At 36.0% G+C, this 22,669-nt stretch overlaps 1 protein-coding gene across 19 annotated transcripts in view; it reads right to left on the minus strand.

Annotated features, from left to right (window-relative positions):
- Nucleotides 1-22,669, minus strand: part of LOC106881733 (E3 ubiquitin-protein ligase UBR4-like) — a 218,908-nt gene that overhangs the window by 78,538 nt on the left and 117,701 nt on the right. For all 19 annotated transcript variants that reach the window (XM_089339693.1, XM_089339687.1, XM_089339685.1 and 16 more), the window contains 17 exons: nt 21,248-21,337; nt 20,173-20,304; nt 17,969-18,053; nt 16,656-16,869; nt 15,745-15,844; nt 15,292-15,426; nt 15,012-15,183; nt 13,633-13,788; nt 12,198-12,319; nt 10,332-10,449; nt 9,175-9,311; nt 7,516-7,674; nt 7,008-7,064; nt 5,632-5,809; nt 3,748-3,904; nt 1,944-2,040; nt 663-770 (listed from right to left, as the gene is read on the minus strand). In XM_089339693.1, the coding sequence (XP_089195819.1) occupies nt 663-770; nt 1,944-2,040; nt 3,748-3,904; nt 5,632-5,809; nt 7,008-7,064; nt 7,516-7,674; nt 9,175-9,311; nt 10,332-10,449; nt 12,198-12,319; nt 13,633-13,788; nt 15,012-15,183; nt 15,292-15,426; nt 15,745-15,844; nt 16,656-16,869; nt 17,969-18,053; nt 20,173-20,304; nt 21,248-21,337 (2,217 nt within the window). The remainder of the gene's footprint in view (nt 1-662; nt 771-1,943; nt 2,041-3,747; nt 3,905-5,631; nt 5,810-7,007; nt 7,065-7,515; nt 7,675-9,174; nt 9,312-10,331; nt 10,450-12,197; nt 12,320-13,632; nt 13,789-15,011; nt 15,184-15,291; nt 15,427-15,744; nt 15,845-16,655; nt 16,870-17,968; nt 18,054-20,172; nt 20,305-21,247; nt 21,338-22,669) is intronic.

Genomic DNA, 22,669 nt, shown 5'->3' on the forward strand with positions numbered 1-22,669 from the left:
GCAAAAGCAGAAGTAGATTAAAAGTTTAAGTGAAGTTAACAGTTTTTATTTATTTTTTTGAAAAGCTGATTACGTGTTTTCCATGCTGCGATTGTTTTAGTTTCAACACAAGATCTCAGATCAAATCACTTGTGAGAAACACAATTCTGAAAATATAGCGAGAAAATTATATTAGAAGTACTGAAATAAAAATTTACACAATTTCTTGATCACTCTTCAGAGAAAACATGTCCAATCTCCCTCCCCAGGTGGATGCAGTCAATAGTTCCCCACCTCAATGTGACAAACATCTAACACACAGAAGGAATAGGTTCATATTTTTGTAAAGTTCTTTATCACATCTAATTGCATTAAGATACTGGTTTCAAATTCTGGTACAAAACCAGCAATTTTGGAGGAAGGGAGAGGTCGATTACATCAACCCCAGTGTTCAGCAGGTACTCATTTTGTTGACCCTGAAAGGAAGAAGGCAAAGTGGACCTTAACCGAATTTGAACTCCAGTTAAGCATTTTGCCTGGCATGTCAGCTTACTGCCTTAAAATATTGAAATTTATTTCTTTACTTCTCATTCATGCTGTGTATATACAGTATAGAAAATCATATAAGTATAATTTTATATATTATATTTTTTGTACATGATATATAAAAAAAAATATATTACTTTTCCTGGGAAATTCATTTCTTTCAGCATAGTAGTCAATAAGCTGTCTAAAGCAGCACGGTCTTTCTCTTCCTCATTATCAAGATCAGCCGTGAGAATAAGAACAACCTAGAAATCAGATAGAAAAATAATCAAATAAGATATAAAAATTCAATTCAGATTTGAAAAATTTACTTCAAAAGAAATCATTCAGAGTAAAGAGTGAAACAACAATGATATACTGTGAAGGAAACAAATGAAAATGAGTCTATTGCCACAAAAATGCTACAGTATTAATCTGTTCAAACCTTGCTTTATATAAATAGGCAGTGGAGGTGCAATGGCCCAGTGGTTAGGGCAGTGGACTCACAGTCATAGCATCGCAGTTTCGATTCCCAGACTGTGCGTTGTGAGTGTTTATTGAGTGAAAACACCTAAAGCTCCACGAGGCTCCGGCAGGGGATGGTGGCGAACCCTGCTGTACTCTTCCACCACAACTTTCTCTCGCTCTTTCTTCCTGTTTTTGTTGTGCCTGTAATTCAAACGGTCAGCCTTGTCACACTGTGTCACGCTGAATATCCCCGAGAACTATGTTAAGGGTGCACATGTCTGTGGAGTGCTCAGCCACTTGCACGTTAATTTCACGAGCAGGCTATTCTGTTGATCGGATCAACTGGAACCCTCAACGTCGTAAGTGACGGAGTGCCAACAATAAATAGGCAAGATCTTTTACTACCTCAATAAGGCCAATAGCCTATCAAAATGTATATGCCAATATCCCAACTTTCAAATATTTTTGCACTTAATATTGTTGTTCTTTTCCATATGTTTACCAATTGATCTTTTTCTCACATCTTAAAAGCAGATGTCTTGGCCATATTTTTAAGTGGAATACATAACTTAAAAGCAAATAGTCTTGGCCATATTTTTAAGTGGAATACATGACCTATTTTTAAAATAATCAAGAAGTATTTTTTCATCACAGGTATGGCAGTACAAACAGGAAAATAAAACTCAAAACATTTGAAAATTTAAAATTAGACCTCAAAACTTTTGATAAGAGACAGCAAAACTCTCAAACCCAGAGTCACTTTGGAACTTCAGCCGATTAAATAATAGATGGAATAATTTTTTCCGTCATTAGATTAATGCTTAAGTACAACTTAAATATGAACACTTTAAAACGATCAGCTGTCTTCTATCATAGAAAGGAAACAGTCTTAGGTGGGTGGGTATCAAAAGTGTTCAAGGCAAATTTATATACCACATACACAAAAAAGAAAAAAGAAAACCCTACTGTACCTGCATAAATGGAATTGCTCGTACACCACCAACTTCCCGTAGCTCATGGAAATGCTGCATAAGTTGTTCCATTAACATCAAACGAAGAGAATGTAACCTTAAAATAAAAAGTAAAACAAAAAACACATCAAATGAAAAAAATCCTAAAGCAAAAGTTTAAAAAAAAAATACTTTGCACATTGAAAGTCTTAGAGTTTAGATGCACAAAATAATTTTTTAAAAATCTAATGGAAATATTTCACCTAACAAAATAACCATTATGATTAGTGGCACTGCATCACTGAAGACTGGTTCTTTAGATTATTTGAGAGATCTTCATAGAAATAGTCTTATTTCCCAGACTGTAGGTCTTCCTTAATCCTTTAGCATTCAGATGATTGTCAAACGCAATACTTATTTATTTACATTTTAAAAAATCAATCCTGCATTATCTCATAGCTTTCAGATATTCATGATGTGATTACTGGCCAGTTTGAACATGAAACAGGTAAAATCTTTAGGCCTCTGGTACAGTCAGTTTAAATGCTAAAGGGTTAATCTGCTGTTAAAAACACCAATTCATTGCAAGAAAGAGTTGTTGTTAAGTGACTTAATCAGAGAGGGAGAGAGAAAGTGAGAGAGAGAGAGAGAGAGGGAGGGAGTGAAACAGTGAAAGAGGAGAGGGAGTGAAACAGTGAGAGAGAGAAAGCATAGGATTGTGAGGTCCACTTGGTCCCTTCTTGATGGTTTATCAACCTTTCTGGTGCGGGTGTTAGGATAAAATGCACCAAATACACACTGCTAAGTGGTTGGTGATAAGTAAGGTCATCCAATGACAAGTACAAGAACCAGTTTATGAATTACAGTGGCTCCTAATAGGAAATTACTTGGACCATAATCCATCTAACCCATGCCAGCATGAAAAGATGTTGAATGATGAGGGTGAAGATGACCATGATGAATTTAGACAATTAAAATTTTTTTTTATATATAGATTTTGGTGCAATTTGAAAGTTACATCATTTACATATACTGCAGTGCTTCAAGCAAATTACAAGACCCTTGCATAAAAGAAATGCAATTTAAATGGAACAAAAAGCACATTTGTTCCACAATCTCCAGTAGCAGAAATCATTTTTTTACAGAGAGCACTTTTATTGTATGAACAGAACAATAACACAGCAACAAATTTTTTTTTTTTTTTGTGTGTGTTTTTGGTCAGTTAATGTTATTTGCTATTTGTTTCTATCTAGAAATCAAAGGAAATTACTACTATTCCCTTCAAACTTTGCTTTCAAACTGACCTATTTTCCATTACATTTCAGAACAGATTCAGCTCTGAGTTGCTGAAGCAGAAATATCATTATAGCAAATATCCTGCTCAATACCACAGATTTGCTTGTTGTCTTTGGTCTGTAAGTGTTATTTGCTATTTGTTTCTATCTAGAAATCAAAAGAAATGACTACTACTCCCTTCAAACTCTGCTTTTGTGACCTGGACATCAATGTTTTGAAACTGACCAATTTTTCCATTACATTTCAGAACAGATTCAGCTCAGAGTTGCTGAACCAGAAATATTGTTGTAGCAAATATTCTGCTCAATGCCAATTTGCTTGACCATCACCACAGTAGTGGGGGAGCATCATAGCCATTTGTTGAGTAAGATTCTCTGGGGGGTTTGAATAAATGCAACAAAAGCAAAGTTTGAAGGAACTATACTAGCCATTTTTCATACTTTCGAGGGGGTCAGCAAATGGGAAATAACAGTTGCTATCCAAGGACAAAATCCATGTTACACAATGCAACTGACCATGGGGTACCTACCTGTAGGTGGTATCGTGGTCAGTCTCAGTATCCAAAACTTCTCCAAGTTCGGGTGGCATGGATCCACTGGGTACACCTACACTACTTGTTTCACTTCGAGCTCCAGTGGCAGTACTTTCATGAGCTCCATCACCATATGCACTACTTCGGCCACTCACTGAAAACAAACACAAACACAAACACAAAATGACATCATCACAAATCATTATCACCAATAGAAGTTTCTAACTTCCATGTCTCAAAGAATCTACAAAGTATATCTCTAGTCATCTCAATGCTGTGCCATCGATAGATTCAACTGAACCATTCCTTCCCAGGTTTATTTTGTTTTTGTATTTTTTTTTTTTACTTGCTTCTCTTCCACTTCTCCTAACACTTTCTATTCTAGCATGGATCACATATCCCTACCAATGTGTTTCGTATTCAGCCATATTTTCAATGCATTTTATCTATGCCTCATACAGTTTGCTCTTTATTCTAAGAAGTAAAAAAAAAAAAATCTTTGCTATGGACAACAGAAACAGATCCCTGAACTTTTTGTATTCATTTCTCACCATAATTATTCACGTTGTACCTTGAGGTACACCCTGACACTTCATTTCAACCATCCTTTTCTGCTGGGAGGTAGCCATGTTTATCTCCTCTACAGTAAAACACCTGTGTTTGTCCCTCTATCATACCTTAGCCTCCCAAAACCAAGTACAAAGCCACCTCTCTCTATTCTTCTGTATCCAAACTCAGTCAAGGAGTCTAGTTTTGTGAGTTATTTGGTGACCTTACTAATGCTGGTGCTATAGAAAATGCACCCAGTATACTTTAAGTGGTTGGCATTAGGAAGGGCATCCAGATGTAGGAAATCTTTCCAAAACAGACACTGGAGCCCAATGCAGCCCTCTTGCTAAATGGATCTGGTCAAACTGTCCGACCCATGCCAGCATGAGATACAGACATTAAATGATGATGATAAGTGCAATTTATCATTTTCCCCAAGCTTTCATTAATTAATTGCTGCAGCTGTCATTTTCTGTGACTGCACTGGAATATTTTGTAATTCTAGACGCCAAGAATCATCATCCTTTTAGCATCCATTTTCTATACAGTCATGGATCGGATATGTAGTCAACCATCATCATCACCAACATTTAATGTCCATTTTCCATGCTGGCATGGGTTGGACGGCTTGACAGGAACTGGCAAGGTCAGGGGCTGCACCAGGTTCCATAGTCTGTTTTGGATTGGTTTCTACAACTGGATGCCCTTCCTAACACCAACCCCTCTACAGAGTGTACTGGGTGCTTTATATGTGGCACCATCACCAGTGCTTTTTACATAGCACCTTGGTTTTAGGATATCAATTTCATTGCAATGGGCAGGTCTTCTCGAGCATAGCAATGCCCCACATACCTCGGTCCTCATATATAGGGATAAACACAGTCATCCTTAGTTGTTGTCGGCACTCCGTCGCTTACGACGTTGAGGGTTCCAGTTGATCCGATCAACGGAACAGCCTGCTCTTGAAATTAACGTGCAAGTGGCTGAGCACTCCACAGACACATGTACCCCTAACGTAGTTCTCGGGGATATTCAGCGTGACACAGTGTGACAAGGCTGACCCTTTGAATTACAGGCACAAAAGAAACAGGAAGTAAGAGTGAGAGAAAGTTGTAGTGGAAGAGTACAGCAGGGATCGCCACCATCCCCTTTCGGAGCCTCGTGGAGCTTTAGGCGTTTTTGCTCAATAAACACTCACAACGCCCGGTCTGGGAATCGAAACCGCGATGCTATGACCGCGAGTCCGCTGCCCTAACCACTGGGCCATTGCGCCTCCCATCCTTAGTATATGCCATGTAAAGTACAAAGAAACAAAACAAAACCAAAACCTACTGGAGACGGAGTCAACAGCACTACCACCACTCTCAGAGCCAGCGCTGCCTGCATGTTCTGCTGGGGAAGTTCTCAGCGTTGATCCATCTGTAGCTGCATTACTGCCAACTTCATCATCACTGCCTGGAGCTGAAGCCGTTGTGTCAGATAGTGGGCCTTCTTCTAGGAGTGAAACAGCCTGCAAGAAAAATTGAAGTTTGAATAAGAAAGTCTTAAATCAAAGACAGTAAACTATTAACCCTTTAGCATTTTAACTGGCCAAATCTGGTTCAAATATTTTACCTGCCTTATGTTCAAAACAGCCACAGCCACCCTTTCACACCTCCCCTAAAATGTCATTCAAGCTATGAGGTAATGCTTAATTCAAATGTATAAATAAATAAGCATTACATTTGACAGAAATGCTGAAGGGTTAAAATAATGAAAACACTGAGTGCAGTTCATTTTCTTATGTAACAAATAACCAACAGAACACAATACTAGCTTTTCTTAACCACAAAATAATTATCATTTAATTTTACAATAAGAAATAAATTTAAAATCAAGCTAATATTTTTTTTTAAGTTGAAACTGGGAGTAGATTTATAAATAATAGTGTTAAAAAATGTTTGGATAGGACAAAAAAAAAGTCACTAATGGGCAGCCTTCAACTTTTTTCTATTCAAAGGTCTTTTCTTTTTTTAACCCGATATTCTATGTATGATTACTTTTGAGCTCCACAATTAAAAATAATTTATTCCATATCTCTTTAAGTCTCACACCAACCACTTTACAGAGAGCATCCAACACACTCTGCAAAGTGGTTGGAGTTGGGAGAAGCATCAAGGTGTAGGAACCATAAAACAGACAATGGAACCTGGTACAGCTCCTGTCAAACTGTCCAACCCATGTCAGTATGGAAAACAGACATTAAATGATGACAATGACAATGATGATATAGTAGTAGGAGGAGAAGTAAAATCAAGCTATTAATAATTAAATCTGCTGGGGTATTGAACCCTCTAAAATAAAGCATGGGAGGGGAAACCAAACTGAAATACAATATTTTAAGGTATATATATAAGGAACCCTTTTGGGTCAAAAATTAGGTTAAAAAACTATGGAAGTTTCTTATACATGGATAGTATTATAATCCCTTACAAAACCTTTTTTCCAAATTTTAAGCCCTCAAAATTAGGGGGCTCCTTATACACATTAAAATATGGTATATTTGAAATGAGTGAATTATTTTTTAAACTTTATTGCAGTAGCACAACTTATAATTATTAAAACTTTCTAGAATTGCTAAAATATTATTTTAGACAAATATATATATATATATATATATATATATATATATATATATATATATATATATATGTGTGCATATATCTTACATTGTTTTGTCCTGCCAGTCCCAAACTTTGCAAGCTCAGTTCAGTGCCATGTCGTGACTAGCAAAATAAAATGAATGATAATCAATAAACCAAAAGATAATAATAATGGTCAACAAATATGAACAAGTAAACAAATAAATGTATTAAAGAAACTGGAATTTTTTTTTTTTTTTGTTTTAAAGATTTTATTCATTCTGTATAATGCAGAAAGAACATATCAATTAATAAAAGACAAAAAAACAGGAGTGAGTTAATCAGCTTCATTAGTTTACAATTCTTTCTCTTATAAGAAGCAGTGCTCTCAGAGCTGAATGATCTGTGATTCCATGGTACTTTATTCTGAAGCATTAGTATCGCCGTGCCTACGTGAAGTCATAATATATATATTGTGTCTTGCCTTATTAATTAACACACTCACTGGTTCGATTCTCACTCATTTACTTTAATTATTTTTTCTAAAATTTGATATATTAAAATGATGAAAGGAGAGAGGTGAATCGGTCCTTACCTGATCTTGTAGACTGAGTGCAATTGCTAACTCCACCATAGTTTCATCATCAGCATCAGGAGGAATGTCTACAATTGGAGGGAAATTTGCCCCACTGCCACCTAGAAGAGCTTCTAAAGGAAGATTGTGGTCTGCAGGTTCTAATATCATTGGTTCATTCTTTAAAGAGAAAGAAACATGCATTTATCTATGTGTGTGATGATTGTTCATGGGAATAAGAACTGTCAAGGTGAAAGAAATTAATAATCCTCCAAGAATATAAACTTAGGCACTTAGACGACGATGACGATGATGATTTTTAATGTCTAATTTTCTATGCAGGCATGGATCAAATGAGACTTTGTTGTGGTGGTGGTGGTAATTCTTTCTATGGCTGGACGATCTTCCTAATACCAACTCTAACCTGTTTCCATGCAAAGTAATGATTTGCCCAGTCTATCAAACAACAAACAGGCCAGACATACTTTTAGGGAAGAATGCAAACAAATGACATCACATGCAGGAACAGAGATGCTTTGTTTACAATCAGCATGAAGATGACAAGGGAAATATACACTCAATCACACAAACGCAAGACAAGTTTCTTCTAATTTCCACTCAAGGTAGTGGTTACACCACAGCCATTGTAAAGATGTAGTTCCAAAGTGAACTCTTTAACCATATGACCATGCTTTCACCTGTGTGTGTGTGTGTGTGTGTATGTGTGTACAACCAGTACACTTTAGTTGTGAGAGGTATATCATCATCATCATCTAACCTCTGTTTTCCATGCTGGAATGGGTTGGGCAGTTTGATCAGAGCTGATACAAGGTCAGGGGCCGCACAAGGCTCCATTGTCTGTTCTGGCACGGTTTCTATAGCTAGATGCCCTTCCTAAGGCCAATCATTCCATAGAGTGTACAGAGTGTACTAAGTGCTTTTTATGTAGCACCGGCACCGATATCAGTATCGATTCTGCTGTGGCAGACAGATCTTCTTGAGTTCAACAATGCCTCAGATATCTCGGTCCTTAGTTATCTCCTTCATAAGGCTCAGTGTCTTGAGATCAACACACACACACACATATATATATATATATATATTACTGTTACATGTTTTATGTTTTTTAATTAGAATTCAGAGCTCAGAATGGAGGATAACAAGTAATAGAGAAACAGGTGGTGGTAGTGTGAGGAAGGGGGCAGAGATGGAGGAGATGAGATGTATTTAGGAGGGTTACATTAATGGGGTAAGTGACCTTTTGAAACTGACCCCTATATCTTAAATGATGGGTTCAAATTTTGGCACAAGGCCAATGAATATAGGAAGAGGGTTAACTTAGTTATGTCAACCCCAGCGCTCAACTGGCACTTTGTTTTATCGACCACGAAAGGCTGAACGGCAAAATTCAACCTCGGCAGAATCTGAAATCAGAATGGAAAGAACTGGAAGAAACACTAAGAATTTTTGTCCGACATGCAAATGATTCTGCTAACTCACTGCCTTATATATTTTAAAGAACAAACATTAATTTGTCTTTAATGCTCAAAATTAGCTGTTGCTTGACACATGTACAGGATTAAATTCTAATGAAGTGACAGAATTGACTGGCAGAGGGTTACACTATTACAAAGTTCCTACAACTTGATCGCATTCTTTTAGAAAAGGTAAACCATTTACCTGTTCAGCATAATTTCCAATCAAATCTTGGTCTTGTTCTAGAACTTCTGGTTCTGGCTTATTTTCATGTTGCACATGGCTTTTGGGTACTTTGCTCTGGTGTTCGTAGTCATCATCATCATCAGCTGTAGCTCCTCCTGATATATTTTGAGACAAATAAACTAATTGATACAAATGTGGACCAAAGTAAACAGTTGTTATCAGGGTCTTTTTTTTTTCTTTTGTTGAAAGCTAAGTCTAAAGTGGATTCCCTATCCCCCACCCCACATCATTACCTACGCATGCAGTTGGTCAAAGTTTAGGCCTGCAGCTTGATGAAGCTAGCTCTGACAAGGCACAATATGTGGTTTCTTGAATTTAAAAGAGGAAATTCGACCCTTTAGCTCACCACCTTAAATACCAGATTAATAATGGTTCCAAATTTTGGCACAAGGTCAGCAATTTCGGGGGGGGGGGTAATTCGGTTAGGTCAACCCCCAGTGCTCAACTGGTACTTATTTTATTGATCCCAAAAGAATGAAAGGCAAAGTTGACCGTAGCAGAATTTGAACCCAGAACATAAAGACAGGTGAAGTGCTGCTAAGCATTCTGTGCAGCATGCACAATATTAGATTAACCCTTTCATTACCAACCCGGCTGAAACCGGCTGAAACTGGCTCTGAGTACAAATGTCTTGTTTTCATAACTTTCAAATTAAAATCTTCCAAACCTTAGTCACACTTTATATTCCTAACACTAGCTTAATGATAACTATTTTTTGTTATAACAATTCTTTATTATATTCAAAGTAATTGAAAGAAACAGAGCATCTCAAAATAAATACAGTAACGAAAGGGTTAATAATGACAGTTATTACATTAAATACTTCATCATTTTCAAAATTAGTAGAGTATTTCACTTGAAATATGTTTCTTAACCACACAGCCATTTCTGTGCCTTGTAGAAGTTTAAGGTTGTAGCAAGGTTTCATAGCTGTCTATGGTTTACTGCGGGTTTGAGTATAGTACATGTTGCATGGAATCTAAACTAAAACATTTTAAGGATTTTTTTACACTTTTCCTTTAACTTGTATGAGATTTTTATTCCTTTAAGGAAAGAAATCATTAAATGAGTTTGATAATTAAAAAAAGAAAAATTATAAAATTTAAGGGGATTACTTTTTCCAGGAGAAGTACATCTTGGTGGTGAGGGAATAAAGACTCGTCTTTGCCGTCTATGCCGGGGGCGAAGAACTTTCAGTAATGCCTGTTTGCAGGCAAAACTCACACAAGGATCCTGCAATACAAAATAATAATAATAATAATAATGATGATTCTAATTTTGAGACAAGGACAACGATTTTGAGGGGAAGGGCAAGTGAATTACACCAAAAAAACCCAGTGCTTGATTGGACGAAAGGCAAAGTTAACCTTGGCAGGATTTGAACCCAGAATGTAAAGAGCAGGAAGAAATGTAGCCAAGCATTTTGTCCAACACACTAACGATTCTGCCAGCTCACTTTCTTATTAGTAATGTAACAATAATAATAATCCTTTCTACAATAAGCACAAGGCCTGAGATTTTGAGGGAGGGGGCTAATCAATTACATTTACCCCACTGCTCAACTGGTACTTATTTAATTGACCCTGAAAGGATGAGAGTTTAAGTTAACCTTAGTGGAATTTGATCTCAGAACAGAAAGAACTAGAAGAAATGCTGTTGAGCCTTTTGTTCTAATTTTGTGCTATTGATTCTGCCAGCTGGCTCTTATTAGTAATGTAACTCAATAATGGTTTCAAATTTTGGCACCAGGCCAGCAACTTTAGGGGTTGGGTAAACCAATTACATCAGCTCCAGTGTTCAACTGGTATTTATTTTATCAATTCTGAAAGGCAAAGTTGATTCTGGCAGAATTTGAACTAAGAATGTAAAAATGGATGAAATGCTGCTAAGCACTTTGTTTGGAGTGCTAACAATTTTGTCAGCTCCCCACCTTACTAACAACAATAATAATCCTTTCCATTATAGGCACAAGGCCTGAAATTTTAGGGAGCAGAGCTAATTGATTACATTGACCCCAGTGATCAACTGGTACTATTTCATCAGCTTCAGAAGAATGAAAGGCAAAGTGAATCTTGGTGAAATTTGAACCCAAGACAAAGCCAAATGGGATTCTGCTAAGCCTTCTGTGCAGCATATTAACAATTCTGCCAGCATGCTGCCTTAAGAGTAATAAATGAAATGCACATTAGTAATGCAACATAATCATGGTAACTTAATCCAGATATAATTTGGGATGTTGTTAAGCTCATTTGTTTTGTAAAACACCATATTTTGAATTATCTTATCTACTATCAGGAGTCATAATATCTAATGTGCATGTATATAATATATATAGGTTTTGAGAGGTAATGGTGTCGAGAAGACCCAAAGGTGTCAGGTAATACTAAGTGCTATGGACAGGCTATAGTTAAGCTCCAGGTTCGATGATTATATGAATGAGGAGTCCAACGTAGGTCATATGAAATATATATAAAATATATAATAAATTAACAGAATGAGATAAAAAAATCCAAGGCTATGAAAGATTTCAGAACATTTATAAAGAGAAGGTCTTACAGCTGTTTCCAGGATATTTTATATACCCCTTCATCAGAGATGGTGCAAGAAAATGCTTAAGCACTAGTTAGGAAAACAGAAGTGAGATACGTAAGGATATTTTCCTTCCTCCACTTCACTCTGTATGTCATATCTTCTCTATAATAACTAGTGCTTAACCATTTTCTCACACCGTCTCTGATGAAGGGATATATAAAATATCCTGGAAACAGCTGTAAGACCTCTTTATAAATGTTCTGAAATCTTTCATAGCCTGTTAATTTTATATATATATATATATATATATATATATATATATATATATATATATATATATATATATATATATATATATATATATATATATATAGTGTATGTATGTAAACCAGAAATTAAATTAATATTAATATGATGATGATAATATCAATGTTTATGCTGTTACTTACTGGGCAAAGCAATAATCGGACATATTGCTTTGTAGCTTGATTTACAGTAGTCAGGTCACAGATGCAGAAAGCATGGATTATCTCAACAAGCGCTACTACAGTAGCTTCAACATGAGCTAAACCTGAAATATAAAAAAATAAATAAATTCAGTAAAATTAGAAATTTGAAAGAGAAATGAACAAATTTCTATTATTTATTTGAAAGAAGTGCTCACTCAGAAAAGTGATTCAACCTACAGTCATCATATTTTCTAGCATACAGATTGAATTTTTCTAATCAAAATTTACAGCCAAGAAAGATAGGTTGATTTATGCAACAAGATGACCTTGGTGGAACAAAATTGCATGTGAAATACACCAGGATTTGGAAAGATCGTGACGATATTTGAAGGTTTACGCTATATACTACGTCAACTTATACGCCAGAAAATCCAGTAGTCTTCTCCCGGCATTTTGTCCCACTATGACAGAGGCTTCTGCTTCTCTGAACCAGCAAGCTGCATACTGCCTTTATACATAACTACTCAATACATTCAACTGCTTTCTTTTCCTTATTCCAGCGTGTATCTCACCCCAAAAGTTCCTGCATTGAAAAGTCCTAGCTAAACATCAACCTCATCATTTGGGTGGCAACAAATCCCAAAACTCCTGAACAATTCCCTACTCTCCAACTAAATGAGAAATACAAAATGAAGCTTGATTCAAAAGTCGAATGACTATTGAATTTTTAAAATGGACATTTTATGAATTTTGTGAGGTTTCATAGTGAAGAAAACATTACTGTATTAAGTTTTAAACAAAAATGAAAAGATCTCATTGCTGAGTCCTAGGTAATTGTATTCACCCAAACACGCAATTTTTTAATTTTTCTACATAAAAAAATATAGAAATTAATTATATATTAATGATTGATTAATTAATTATTTATAGAGATTAAACTTCATCAAATTTATTAAGTTTTAAAGATAACAAAAAAAGATCTCATTGCAGAGTCCCAGGTAATCTCACTCACCCAAACACAATTTTTTATTTATCTTTATAAAAAAAAAAAAAAAAAGAAATTAAAGATATGATCGATTAATTAATTAATCAATTAATTACAGAGATTAAGCTGTACCAAATTTATTAATAATGTTTCAAGATAATGAAATGATCTTGTTTGGGTGAATGAGATTACCTGGGACTCTGCAACTATTTTTACAATTTTTCTATACATAAAAATATAGAAATTATAAATTAATGAAGGATTGGTGTATTAATAATTTTCCTAAAGTATGACATCACAACCAAAGCAAGTTCTGAAGAACATGATTCTGCAGTGAGAGGATATTCCTTGCATTAGCCAAAATGGCCACTGTGCTTGAAGAAATGCTCTTTGCAAGTAATTAAACATTAAGATTAAAAAATGCTGTCAAAATTATCAAGAAATTTATACCTGGCATACAAACTGGAGCTAGCATAATATTAGGTGGTTTAGCAGCATATAATTTCCAAAAGGTATTCATCAATTGGGACACAAAAGTACATCCTTCTTCAGCAGATTCAGCCTCATCAGTTTTGGGACTGCAATCACTTCCGCTTGAAGAATCATCTGTACAAGAGAAATGGTTATCATCAGATTGAAGTCAATAAAAAAACCCACCAAATACCCTAAAATTAACTTTAATCAATAATTTAACACCAACTCTAATTCAAATTTTATCTAAACTGGTAAGGCATGGCTGTGGTAAAAAGTTTGCCCCCCCCCCCCCCCCAACCACACAGTTTTAGGCTCAGTCCCACTGTGTGGTAACCTGGGGCGAGTGTCTTCTTATGTAACACCAACCTAAGCCTTTGGTGGACGGAAACTGAAAGAAGCCTACTATCATCATCCTTTAACGTCCATTGTCCATGCTGGTATGGGTTGGACATTTCGATCAGAACTGACAAGCTGGAAAGCTGCGTCACATTCCAGTCTGCTTTGGCATGGGTTCTAAGGCTGGATGCCCTTCCTAACACCAACCACTTGACATTGTGTGCTGAGTGCTTTTAATATAGCACAAGCAGTCTTATGTGGCATTGGCACAAGTGCTTTTTATGTGGCACTGGCACATGGCTCTTGCAGGCCAATCCTCTTCACCAAGGCGCCTTAACATTTCTGCTGTGGAGTATGGGTCTTGTTGAGTACAGCAAGGCACCGGGTATCTTGGTCCTTTATCATCTTGTCTGAAAGGTTCAAGCCTTCTGAGGTCGTGCTTTATAGTGAACATATACCCTCAGATTAAAAGTCTGATGCTCTACTAACAGAGCTATGCAGGTAATCTCACCTGTGTGTGTGTATCATCATTGTTTAACATCTGCTTTCCATGCTGGCATGGGTTGGACAGTTTGACTGAGGACTGGCAAGCCAGGAGGCTACACCAGGCTCCAATCTGACCTGGTAAGGTTTCTACAGCTGGATGCCCTTCCTAACACTAACCACTGAGTGGGCGCTTTTTACGTGTCACTGGCACAGAAGCCAGTCAGGTGGCACTGGCATCAGCCATGCTTGAATGGTGTTTTTTACATGCCACCAGCACAGGAGCCAGTCAGGCAGCACTGGCATTGGTCAGGCTCAAATATATTTATATTTGTGCATGTGTATGTCTGTCCACCTGACAACCTTACCAGTTCAACCAAAGTACCAGACTTCAAACAAATAAGCACAGGGATAAATTTGTTTGTCTAAAATCCTTCAAGGCAGTAGTGCCCCAACATAACCATAGCCCAATGACTTTAACAAGTAAAAGATAAACACACCATTTATTTGGCTAAGATAAAACTACCATTACATACCTTTTATTTCTTCAATGACAGCACTACCTTTCTCAGCAAACCGCACCAGATTGCTTGGTCTTGTGACAGCAATAGAACGTGCAGTGACAACCAAACGTTGAAAAGCTTCTACATCCATGTCTTGGGAACCTTGAAGAAGGCTGTGCATTACGTGACTTAATTGGGCATGATCCTAATTAACGAAGAGAAGAGAAAATCATCACATGGACATTCAGTTTCTCAGGTTCATGGAAAGATGCCTAATTAATTAATTAAAAGCAAAATCAAAATTTCTACTCACTTTGTGATTGTGATATGCAGCCTTTGTTGGGAATAGAGATGCCAGCAAACTTTTTGTCTGCTGTTGGACACTGTTTGGGGTCGGTAAAGTAAGTAGACTGGTTGCAATTTCAAGAGCAGCTTGATGATGTGGCAACTGTAAATGAAATAATTGTCTGAAACATTTTTTTCTTCCATCAAAACTTTTTTTTTTTTAAATTGTAAAATTTTATAAAAGAACATGTTAAAGAATAATTTTAAGTGAATACCAATAGTGACATTTCTTTTTTTGTTTCTTTTTTCTGTTAAAAAGCATTATGTAACAGCCAAGTGTTAACAAGATTAAATATTATAAAACAAGCATTTAAAAATGTGTGTGTATTTGTATATAGATAGATACACACACACACAGGCACGCACGTGCACACACACACACACACACACACACACACACAGATGAACAAAATAACATTACTTTCACAGGTGCTGGGGGACTGCTTCCATGAAATTTGTCTTCGGCATTGAGATAGGTGGAAAAGGATCCATCAAGTACTTCCAAAGCTCCTGCAAGTAATCTGAAACAAAGATTGGAACAAATCATTGTGAGTCTCTTTGGTACACAGAAGTGTATTTACATGCTTAAAGAATATTTAGTCTTGTATAGCCTGAAACCATTTCTTTTTGGCAATGAGTTGTAACTAGAAGATGTTAGCAGGTAAGATGTAACACATGGTGATTTCTCCTACATGTTTTGGCTATTTTTTTCTTCCTTCAAAATCTTATTTTTCTTTATTTCTAAGCATTCTACATTTTCCAATAAACTTCAGAATTAATAACAGCAACTCGGAACCTGAATAATTTTTGAATGCATCAAATAAAAAATGCAACATGCCTAACACATGGTGGACTTAGAATTAAATGTTTAAATTTCCGATAGTGTAAGCAAGTCAGTGGTAGTGAAAGAAATGACTTTTCAGGAAGATAATAAGATGAATATTTAAAATAGTTTTCAATCAAAATTTTTTGAAAAAAATCAGCCTCGATCATTCATCTGCAAAACTGAGGTCAGAGTTGAATTTCACGAATTCTTATAACGATAATCATCGTTATCATGTTACTTGTTTTTCATGCTGGCATGGGTTGAACAGTTTGACAGGAGTTGGTAAGCCAGAGAGCTGCACCAGACTCCAATTATCTGCTTTGACATGATTTCTACAGCTGGATGCCCTTCCTAATGCCAGTCACTCTACAGAGTGTACCAGGTGCTTTTTACGTGGCACCAGCACCTTTTGTGTGACACCAGCACAGGTACTGGTCAATCCAGTTTTTAACAATACAAAGTTTTGTGATGCTTGAAGAATTTAGCTGTTACAAAGTATAGCATACCTGTCTGTTGAAGTGAGAGGAATAGTAGTCAAAGGTACTGCATCAGATTCGGTGACATTATTAACTGGACCAGCTCCATTAATTGGTGGCTTGTTAGTAGTTGTTTCAGGATATTCATCAGGTTCCTCTGGCCAACCAAATGACTCTTTTGATCTCACATACACTTTTATTGAATCAACAACTGTCACACCAGCTGGGTCAGAGCTAGTTCCAACTAGAACAGAAAAGCAATGGTTATTAAAGAAAATTCCAATGTGCCATAATCACATGCACATACACACAAGCCCATAAATTTATATATGCGTACACATAGATACAAATAAGCAAATTTGATATACACAGAAATATTGGTTTCAAATTTTGATACAAGGCCTGCAAGCTTGGAGGAAGTGGTAGGGTATACTGACTAAATTGACCCCAGTGTTCAACTGCTACATATTTTATTGATCCCAAAGGGATGAAAGGCAAATTTGAAGTCAGAATGTGAAGACAGATGAAATGCTGTTAAGCATATCGCCCAGTGTGCTAACAATTCTGCCAGCTCACTGCCACCTTAAATATTAACACTGAGACTTAGTAAGTCCCAATTAATCTCAAAGTAAATAACACACTAGACAAAGAAAATACCTTCTCATCACAGAACGTCTTAAGAAGCGAAAACATAGCCATCACTCACCAGGACTTAGTAGCATGCCAATGGTGATGGAGAATGTTAAAACAACTCCCTTTTTTATTACCCACTCAACAGGGACTGATTTAAGTGTATACCATGGGCTCTTCCCAAAAGCATTAGCAAAAACAATACTTTTTCTTCTTGACATCGGTAAAGCTTCGACCAAATCTTAGTAAAGTTTATAAGAAATATTCATCTTCTAAGATTTCTGCTACAGCATTCCATTGCTGTGCATCAAAAGGGATCACTAACTTCAATCTTATCCTCTCTAATGTACCTTAGCAATCAAACACAGTTTGTCCATTTTAATTAATGATCCACTTGCTGTTATCACTAACCCTCTTTCATTCCTTCTTCCTCTGTGACCTAGAAACCAAGTAAACAGCAAAAGTACCAATAACATAACTTAGACAAAGTTTAATCTATAATTGTTGCTGGAAGCTACAGAAACCTGAATCAAACTCAAGTTATTAGAAATATTTCTAATAATACTATTCCTGCTTTAAATGTGCTAAATTTTGCTTTTGGTCTCAGAATATACACAGCATTTTCCCTTTGTTGGGGCTTCGAGACACGCAAAACGAAATCTAATTTGAATATGATTTAAATGTGAAACAAAAGAAATATAATATATTCTTACCAAATAGGTTGAATTTTTTATCAGCCATCAACGATTCTTCTCTGGTGAAAGGCAAGTCATGCCAACGAACTCTTGATACACTCACCTTTAAGAAGTAAAAAGAAACAAAAACTTAGATTTAGCAGATTAAAAATAATCTTTAGAATTAATTAAAGTATACACTAAGCAGTGTTGCATGAAATATAGTCATGTACAGTCGTATTTAACATGTTTGTGTTCGTTTGGACAAGGGAACACAATACCCTGTATAATCATTCCATGTCCAAATGTACACAAATATCTTAAATAAAACTACAAAACCATAAACCTTTAGAATGCTAAGCTGAGTGTGCATAATTACATTTTATAACCAATTTTACAATTTGATATACTCAAGTAATATCGTAGAGTTACTTATTAAGCACAGACAACCAACAATTTGTAGAAACATTGTTATGAAATATTCTGGGGTTAGCATGCATTCCATAGAAACATCTAATACACAAGACATGCTTCAGACCAAATAAAATAAACAAGATAACTGATTCCACCTTTTTTTCTTTTATTTGTTTCCGCCATTAGACTGTGGCCATGCTGGGGCACCACCTTGAAGAATTTTAGTCAAACAAATTGACCCCAGTACTTTTTTTTTTTTAATTAAGCCTGGTACTTATTTTATTGGTCTCTTTTGTCAAACTGCTAAGTGACTGGGACATAAATGTAGACACAAAAACACACACACATATAAGACAGGCTTCTTTCAGTTTCCGTCCATCAAATCCACTCACAAGGCTTTGGTTGGCCCAAGGCTACATAGCAGAAGACACTTAACCTGGAACCATGTGGATGGGAAACAAGCTTTTTACTACACAGCCATGCTTGTGCCAAACTATATTATTTTGAAGTCATCATCATCATCACTTAACGTCTGTTTCCCATGGTGGCATGGATTGGACAGTTTGACTGAGGTCTGGAAAGCCAGCAGCTGCACCAGGCTTCAATCTGATCTGGCAACGTTTCTACAGGTGCATGCCTTTTCTAACGCCAACATTAATAGTTAAGGTGCAGGCATAACCATGTTGTTAGGTACAACATGCTTCCAGGATTGATACCAACTTGCAACACCTTAGAAAAGAGTCATCTGCTACAGTAATCAAGGGTGTATGAGTACGAGTGAGAGAAAGTAGTATATATATGATGCCCAATGTGCTCAAAAGCATGGAAGGAAGTGAACTGAACCATGAGCTGTACAAGTGGATGCTACATTAACCCAAGGTTTTCGATATTGAGAAAGAGCTATGCACACATCAGATCAACTCTCTTATTCATAAATAAAATGCCCAGTGGCAAGATGGAGTCAAGACAAAACTTGTTCTGGCATATTTAAAATTTTTTAATATTTTTCATATGCCTTGAGTAGTAATTCTATCTATTATGAAGGCTGGCAAGATGGAAGCAGCCGAAATGTTGAATACACATAAAAAGAGAAGTGTTTCAGAATTAAAATATCAGTTTATCGCAAGCAGTGACCATTGAAAGTACGCCTGATGGAAGTGTGGACAGGTAAAACATTGTGCACAGCATGCATAGTCGCAGGCATGGCCACGTAGTTAAGCAGCTTACTTTGTAACCAGTTGGCTTTGGGTTCAGTCCCACCTTGGGCAAATATCTTCTACTATAGCTCCAGGCTGTAGTAGAATCCTTGAGCAGATTTGGTAGGTGGAAATTGTAATGGAAGCCCACTGTATAGTGTGGGTCTTTGTTTCTGACAGCCTACCCAACCCACCCGACAACTGGTGTTAGTTTGTTTACGCCCCCATGATATAGCAGCTTTGTAACAGAAACTGACAGATTAATATCAGACTTTAAAAAAGAAAAAAAAAAAACAACCACAATAACTGGGGTCAATCAGTTCAACTATAATCTTCGAGACAGTTCTCCAGCATGGCTACAGTCCAATGACTGAAACAAGCTAAAGACAAGAGATACATTATGTAATTATATATATATATATATATATATATATATATATGTATATATATGTATATATATGTATATATATATATATATATGTATATATATGTATATATATATATATATATGTATATATATGTATATATATATATATATATATATATATATATATATATATATATATATATATATATATATATATATAAATATAAAAAATCAATAGAAAAATAACAGCAGACTTTGTCCCTTACTTGCACTGTTCTGCCAAATACTTCCAAGTAGGAAGGAGCTCTTTCAACACTCATATTGCCTACAGATACTCGCACACCAACCATCACGTTGTTGCTGTTTGTATTAGTAATCTCAATGGTAAAACCTCCAGGCTTCAAAAAAGAAAAAAAAAAAAAAGAAAAAATCATCTTCAGTAAATTTAAGACAGCATTTCAGTATTTATGTATACGTATGTACATGTGCATGTGCATATACGCGTATATGTGTGTATGTCTATATATGTGTGTGTTCGTGTTGTATCCCCACTTCTACACAACAAACAGTATCAGATTAAAATAGCCATTTATGTATCATACTTAATATAAATACACCGTTGAAAGGCAAGTTTACAGAGTATTCATCCAGAAATGGTATCTCCTATGGATGCACTGTTTAAAAAAAACAAAAACAATGTGTATATATCAAGGAGATAGAACTTTTCTCAGCAGCAGCAAATGAGAATGTTCAATGCATTTCTGCATCATTAGGTGTGATCAATAACATATCCTCACAGCCAGAATGCTTCAACAAAATCCATTACTACAGATATATATGAACACTGTGAAAAACAATGGTGTTGCATGTAGCTTTCCAGCTGAGTAAAAATCCATTATATGCAACAAAAGCAGTATTAGATAAAAAATAGCCATTTATATATCAAAATAGCCATTTATGTATCATACTCAATGTAAACACATTAGGATATGCAAAATTTAAAGGTATTCATTCATCTTGAGATAATATTTCCTATGGACATGCTACTTTGCATGGAAACAGGTGAGAGTTGCTGACTGGAAGGGGATCCAGTTGTAGAAAATTTACCTCAATAAATTCTGTCTGATCCATGCAAACATGGAAAAGCAGGCGTTAAATACTGATCATGATTGATCATTCCAGAACAACTTGAAAAATTAATTAGGAAGTAGAATATAATTGTTAAATATCAGAGTTTAAAATTTAAACATGAAAATGAAAACAAAACTAAAAATCTAGATGATGTGTCTTAATGACAGGAGCAACAAGTATGTTAAATAGTTTTGTTGTTTTTGTTTTTACCTTTGTGCTGACAATATACATTCCACCAGTAATCAAGCGATGTTTTACTTGTGCAACATTATAAACCTGCAGGATATCATTTCCACCAAACTGAAAAAAAAGAAGATAAAAATTTCTAACATAACAATTGCTGTGATTTCCTTATTAAAATTTAAGAAGGAAAAAAAATACCTTTGGATATACGGAACCAATGTGCCTCAAATAATTCTTTTCCAGTGTTCAACAAGTTTTAATACAATCTTGTGGCTTAGTTGGTTAGGGTAGTCATTCAGCTGAAGAATGTAAGGTTGTGAGTTCGATTCCTGGTGGAGTGTTCTGCCTTTGAGCAAGACATTCTATTCCACATTGCTTCAGTTCACGCAGCTGGCAAAAACGAGTTGTGGGTGTACCTGTGATTCAAAGGGCCAGCTTTGTCACATTCTGTCATGCTGAATCTGCCTAAGAGCTATGTTCAAAGTATGCCTGTCTGTGGAGTGCTCAGCCACTTGCATGTAAATTTGTTTATTTCACAAGCAGGCTGTTCTGCTGAATGGATCAACAGGAGCCATGGTCATTGTAACCAACGGAGTGCCAGTGTGTGGTTTATTATCAAAAGTATTTAGGCAAGGTAGCAAATTGGCCTGAGTTGTTAGTGCAATGGAAATAATGCTTCATGGTATTTGCTGCCGTTTTCTGTGTCCTGAGATCAAATCCTGCCATGGTCAACTTTGCCTTTCATTGATTTAGAGTTGATATAAAAAAACGCTAACCCAAAGTGGATTGAAGTTGGATTGGATACCATGTGGTATTTGTTGTGGCTGACTGCCTCCCGAATCAAATTCCACAAAGGTGCCTATAAAAAGCAGCTTTGCCAACCTGCAGATCAAGCATAATGAGAAGAGCAAATCTTCAAAAGAAAGACCAGCACCAAATAAGATGGTGCTGGACAGAGCGGAGAGAGAGGAAGGGTCCTTCAGCTGGAGAGAGATGTGTCTTGGTGAATGATTTTAGAGAAATTCAGCAAATACATGCACGCAGAGGCACTTAACAGGAGCTTCAAGCAATTACAGGTTGTTCATGTTCAACTATAATCCACTCAAAGGAAGGGTAAATCTTAATTCATGCTTTTACAAAACACTTCTGGAGTTAAACCACAACATTAAACTTAGGGATAGATTCCTTAAACAAAATGCAAAAGTCATCCTCACAGTGACAAATTGCATAGGCATTCAATCTTAAGTGAGATTAACTAGTAAATATGCAGTCTTCAAATAATACCTCACCTATGATTTATCATTTAAGTCTGTTCTGGTTAGATTTCACATAACCCTAATAAATCAGTCAATAAATTGTTACATCCCACTAATTGAAAGTTGGTGCTCATATTAATCCACACAAGTTCTATCTTCAGCTGATATAACCTCCAGCCTTCATCAAGTGTCT

The sequence above is a fragment of the Octopus bimaculoides genome, chromosome 22 (assembly GCF_046866305.1).
Source record: "Octopus bimaculoides isolate indiv1 chromosome 22, ASM4686630v1, whole genome shotgun sequence".
NCBI lineage: Eukaryota > Metazoa > Mollusca > Cephalopoda > Octopoda > Octopodidae > Octopus > Octopus bimaculoides.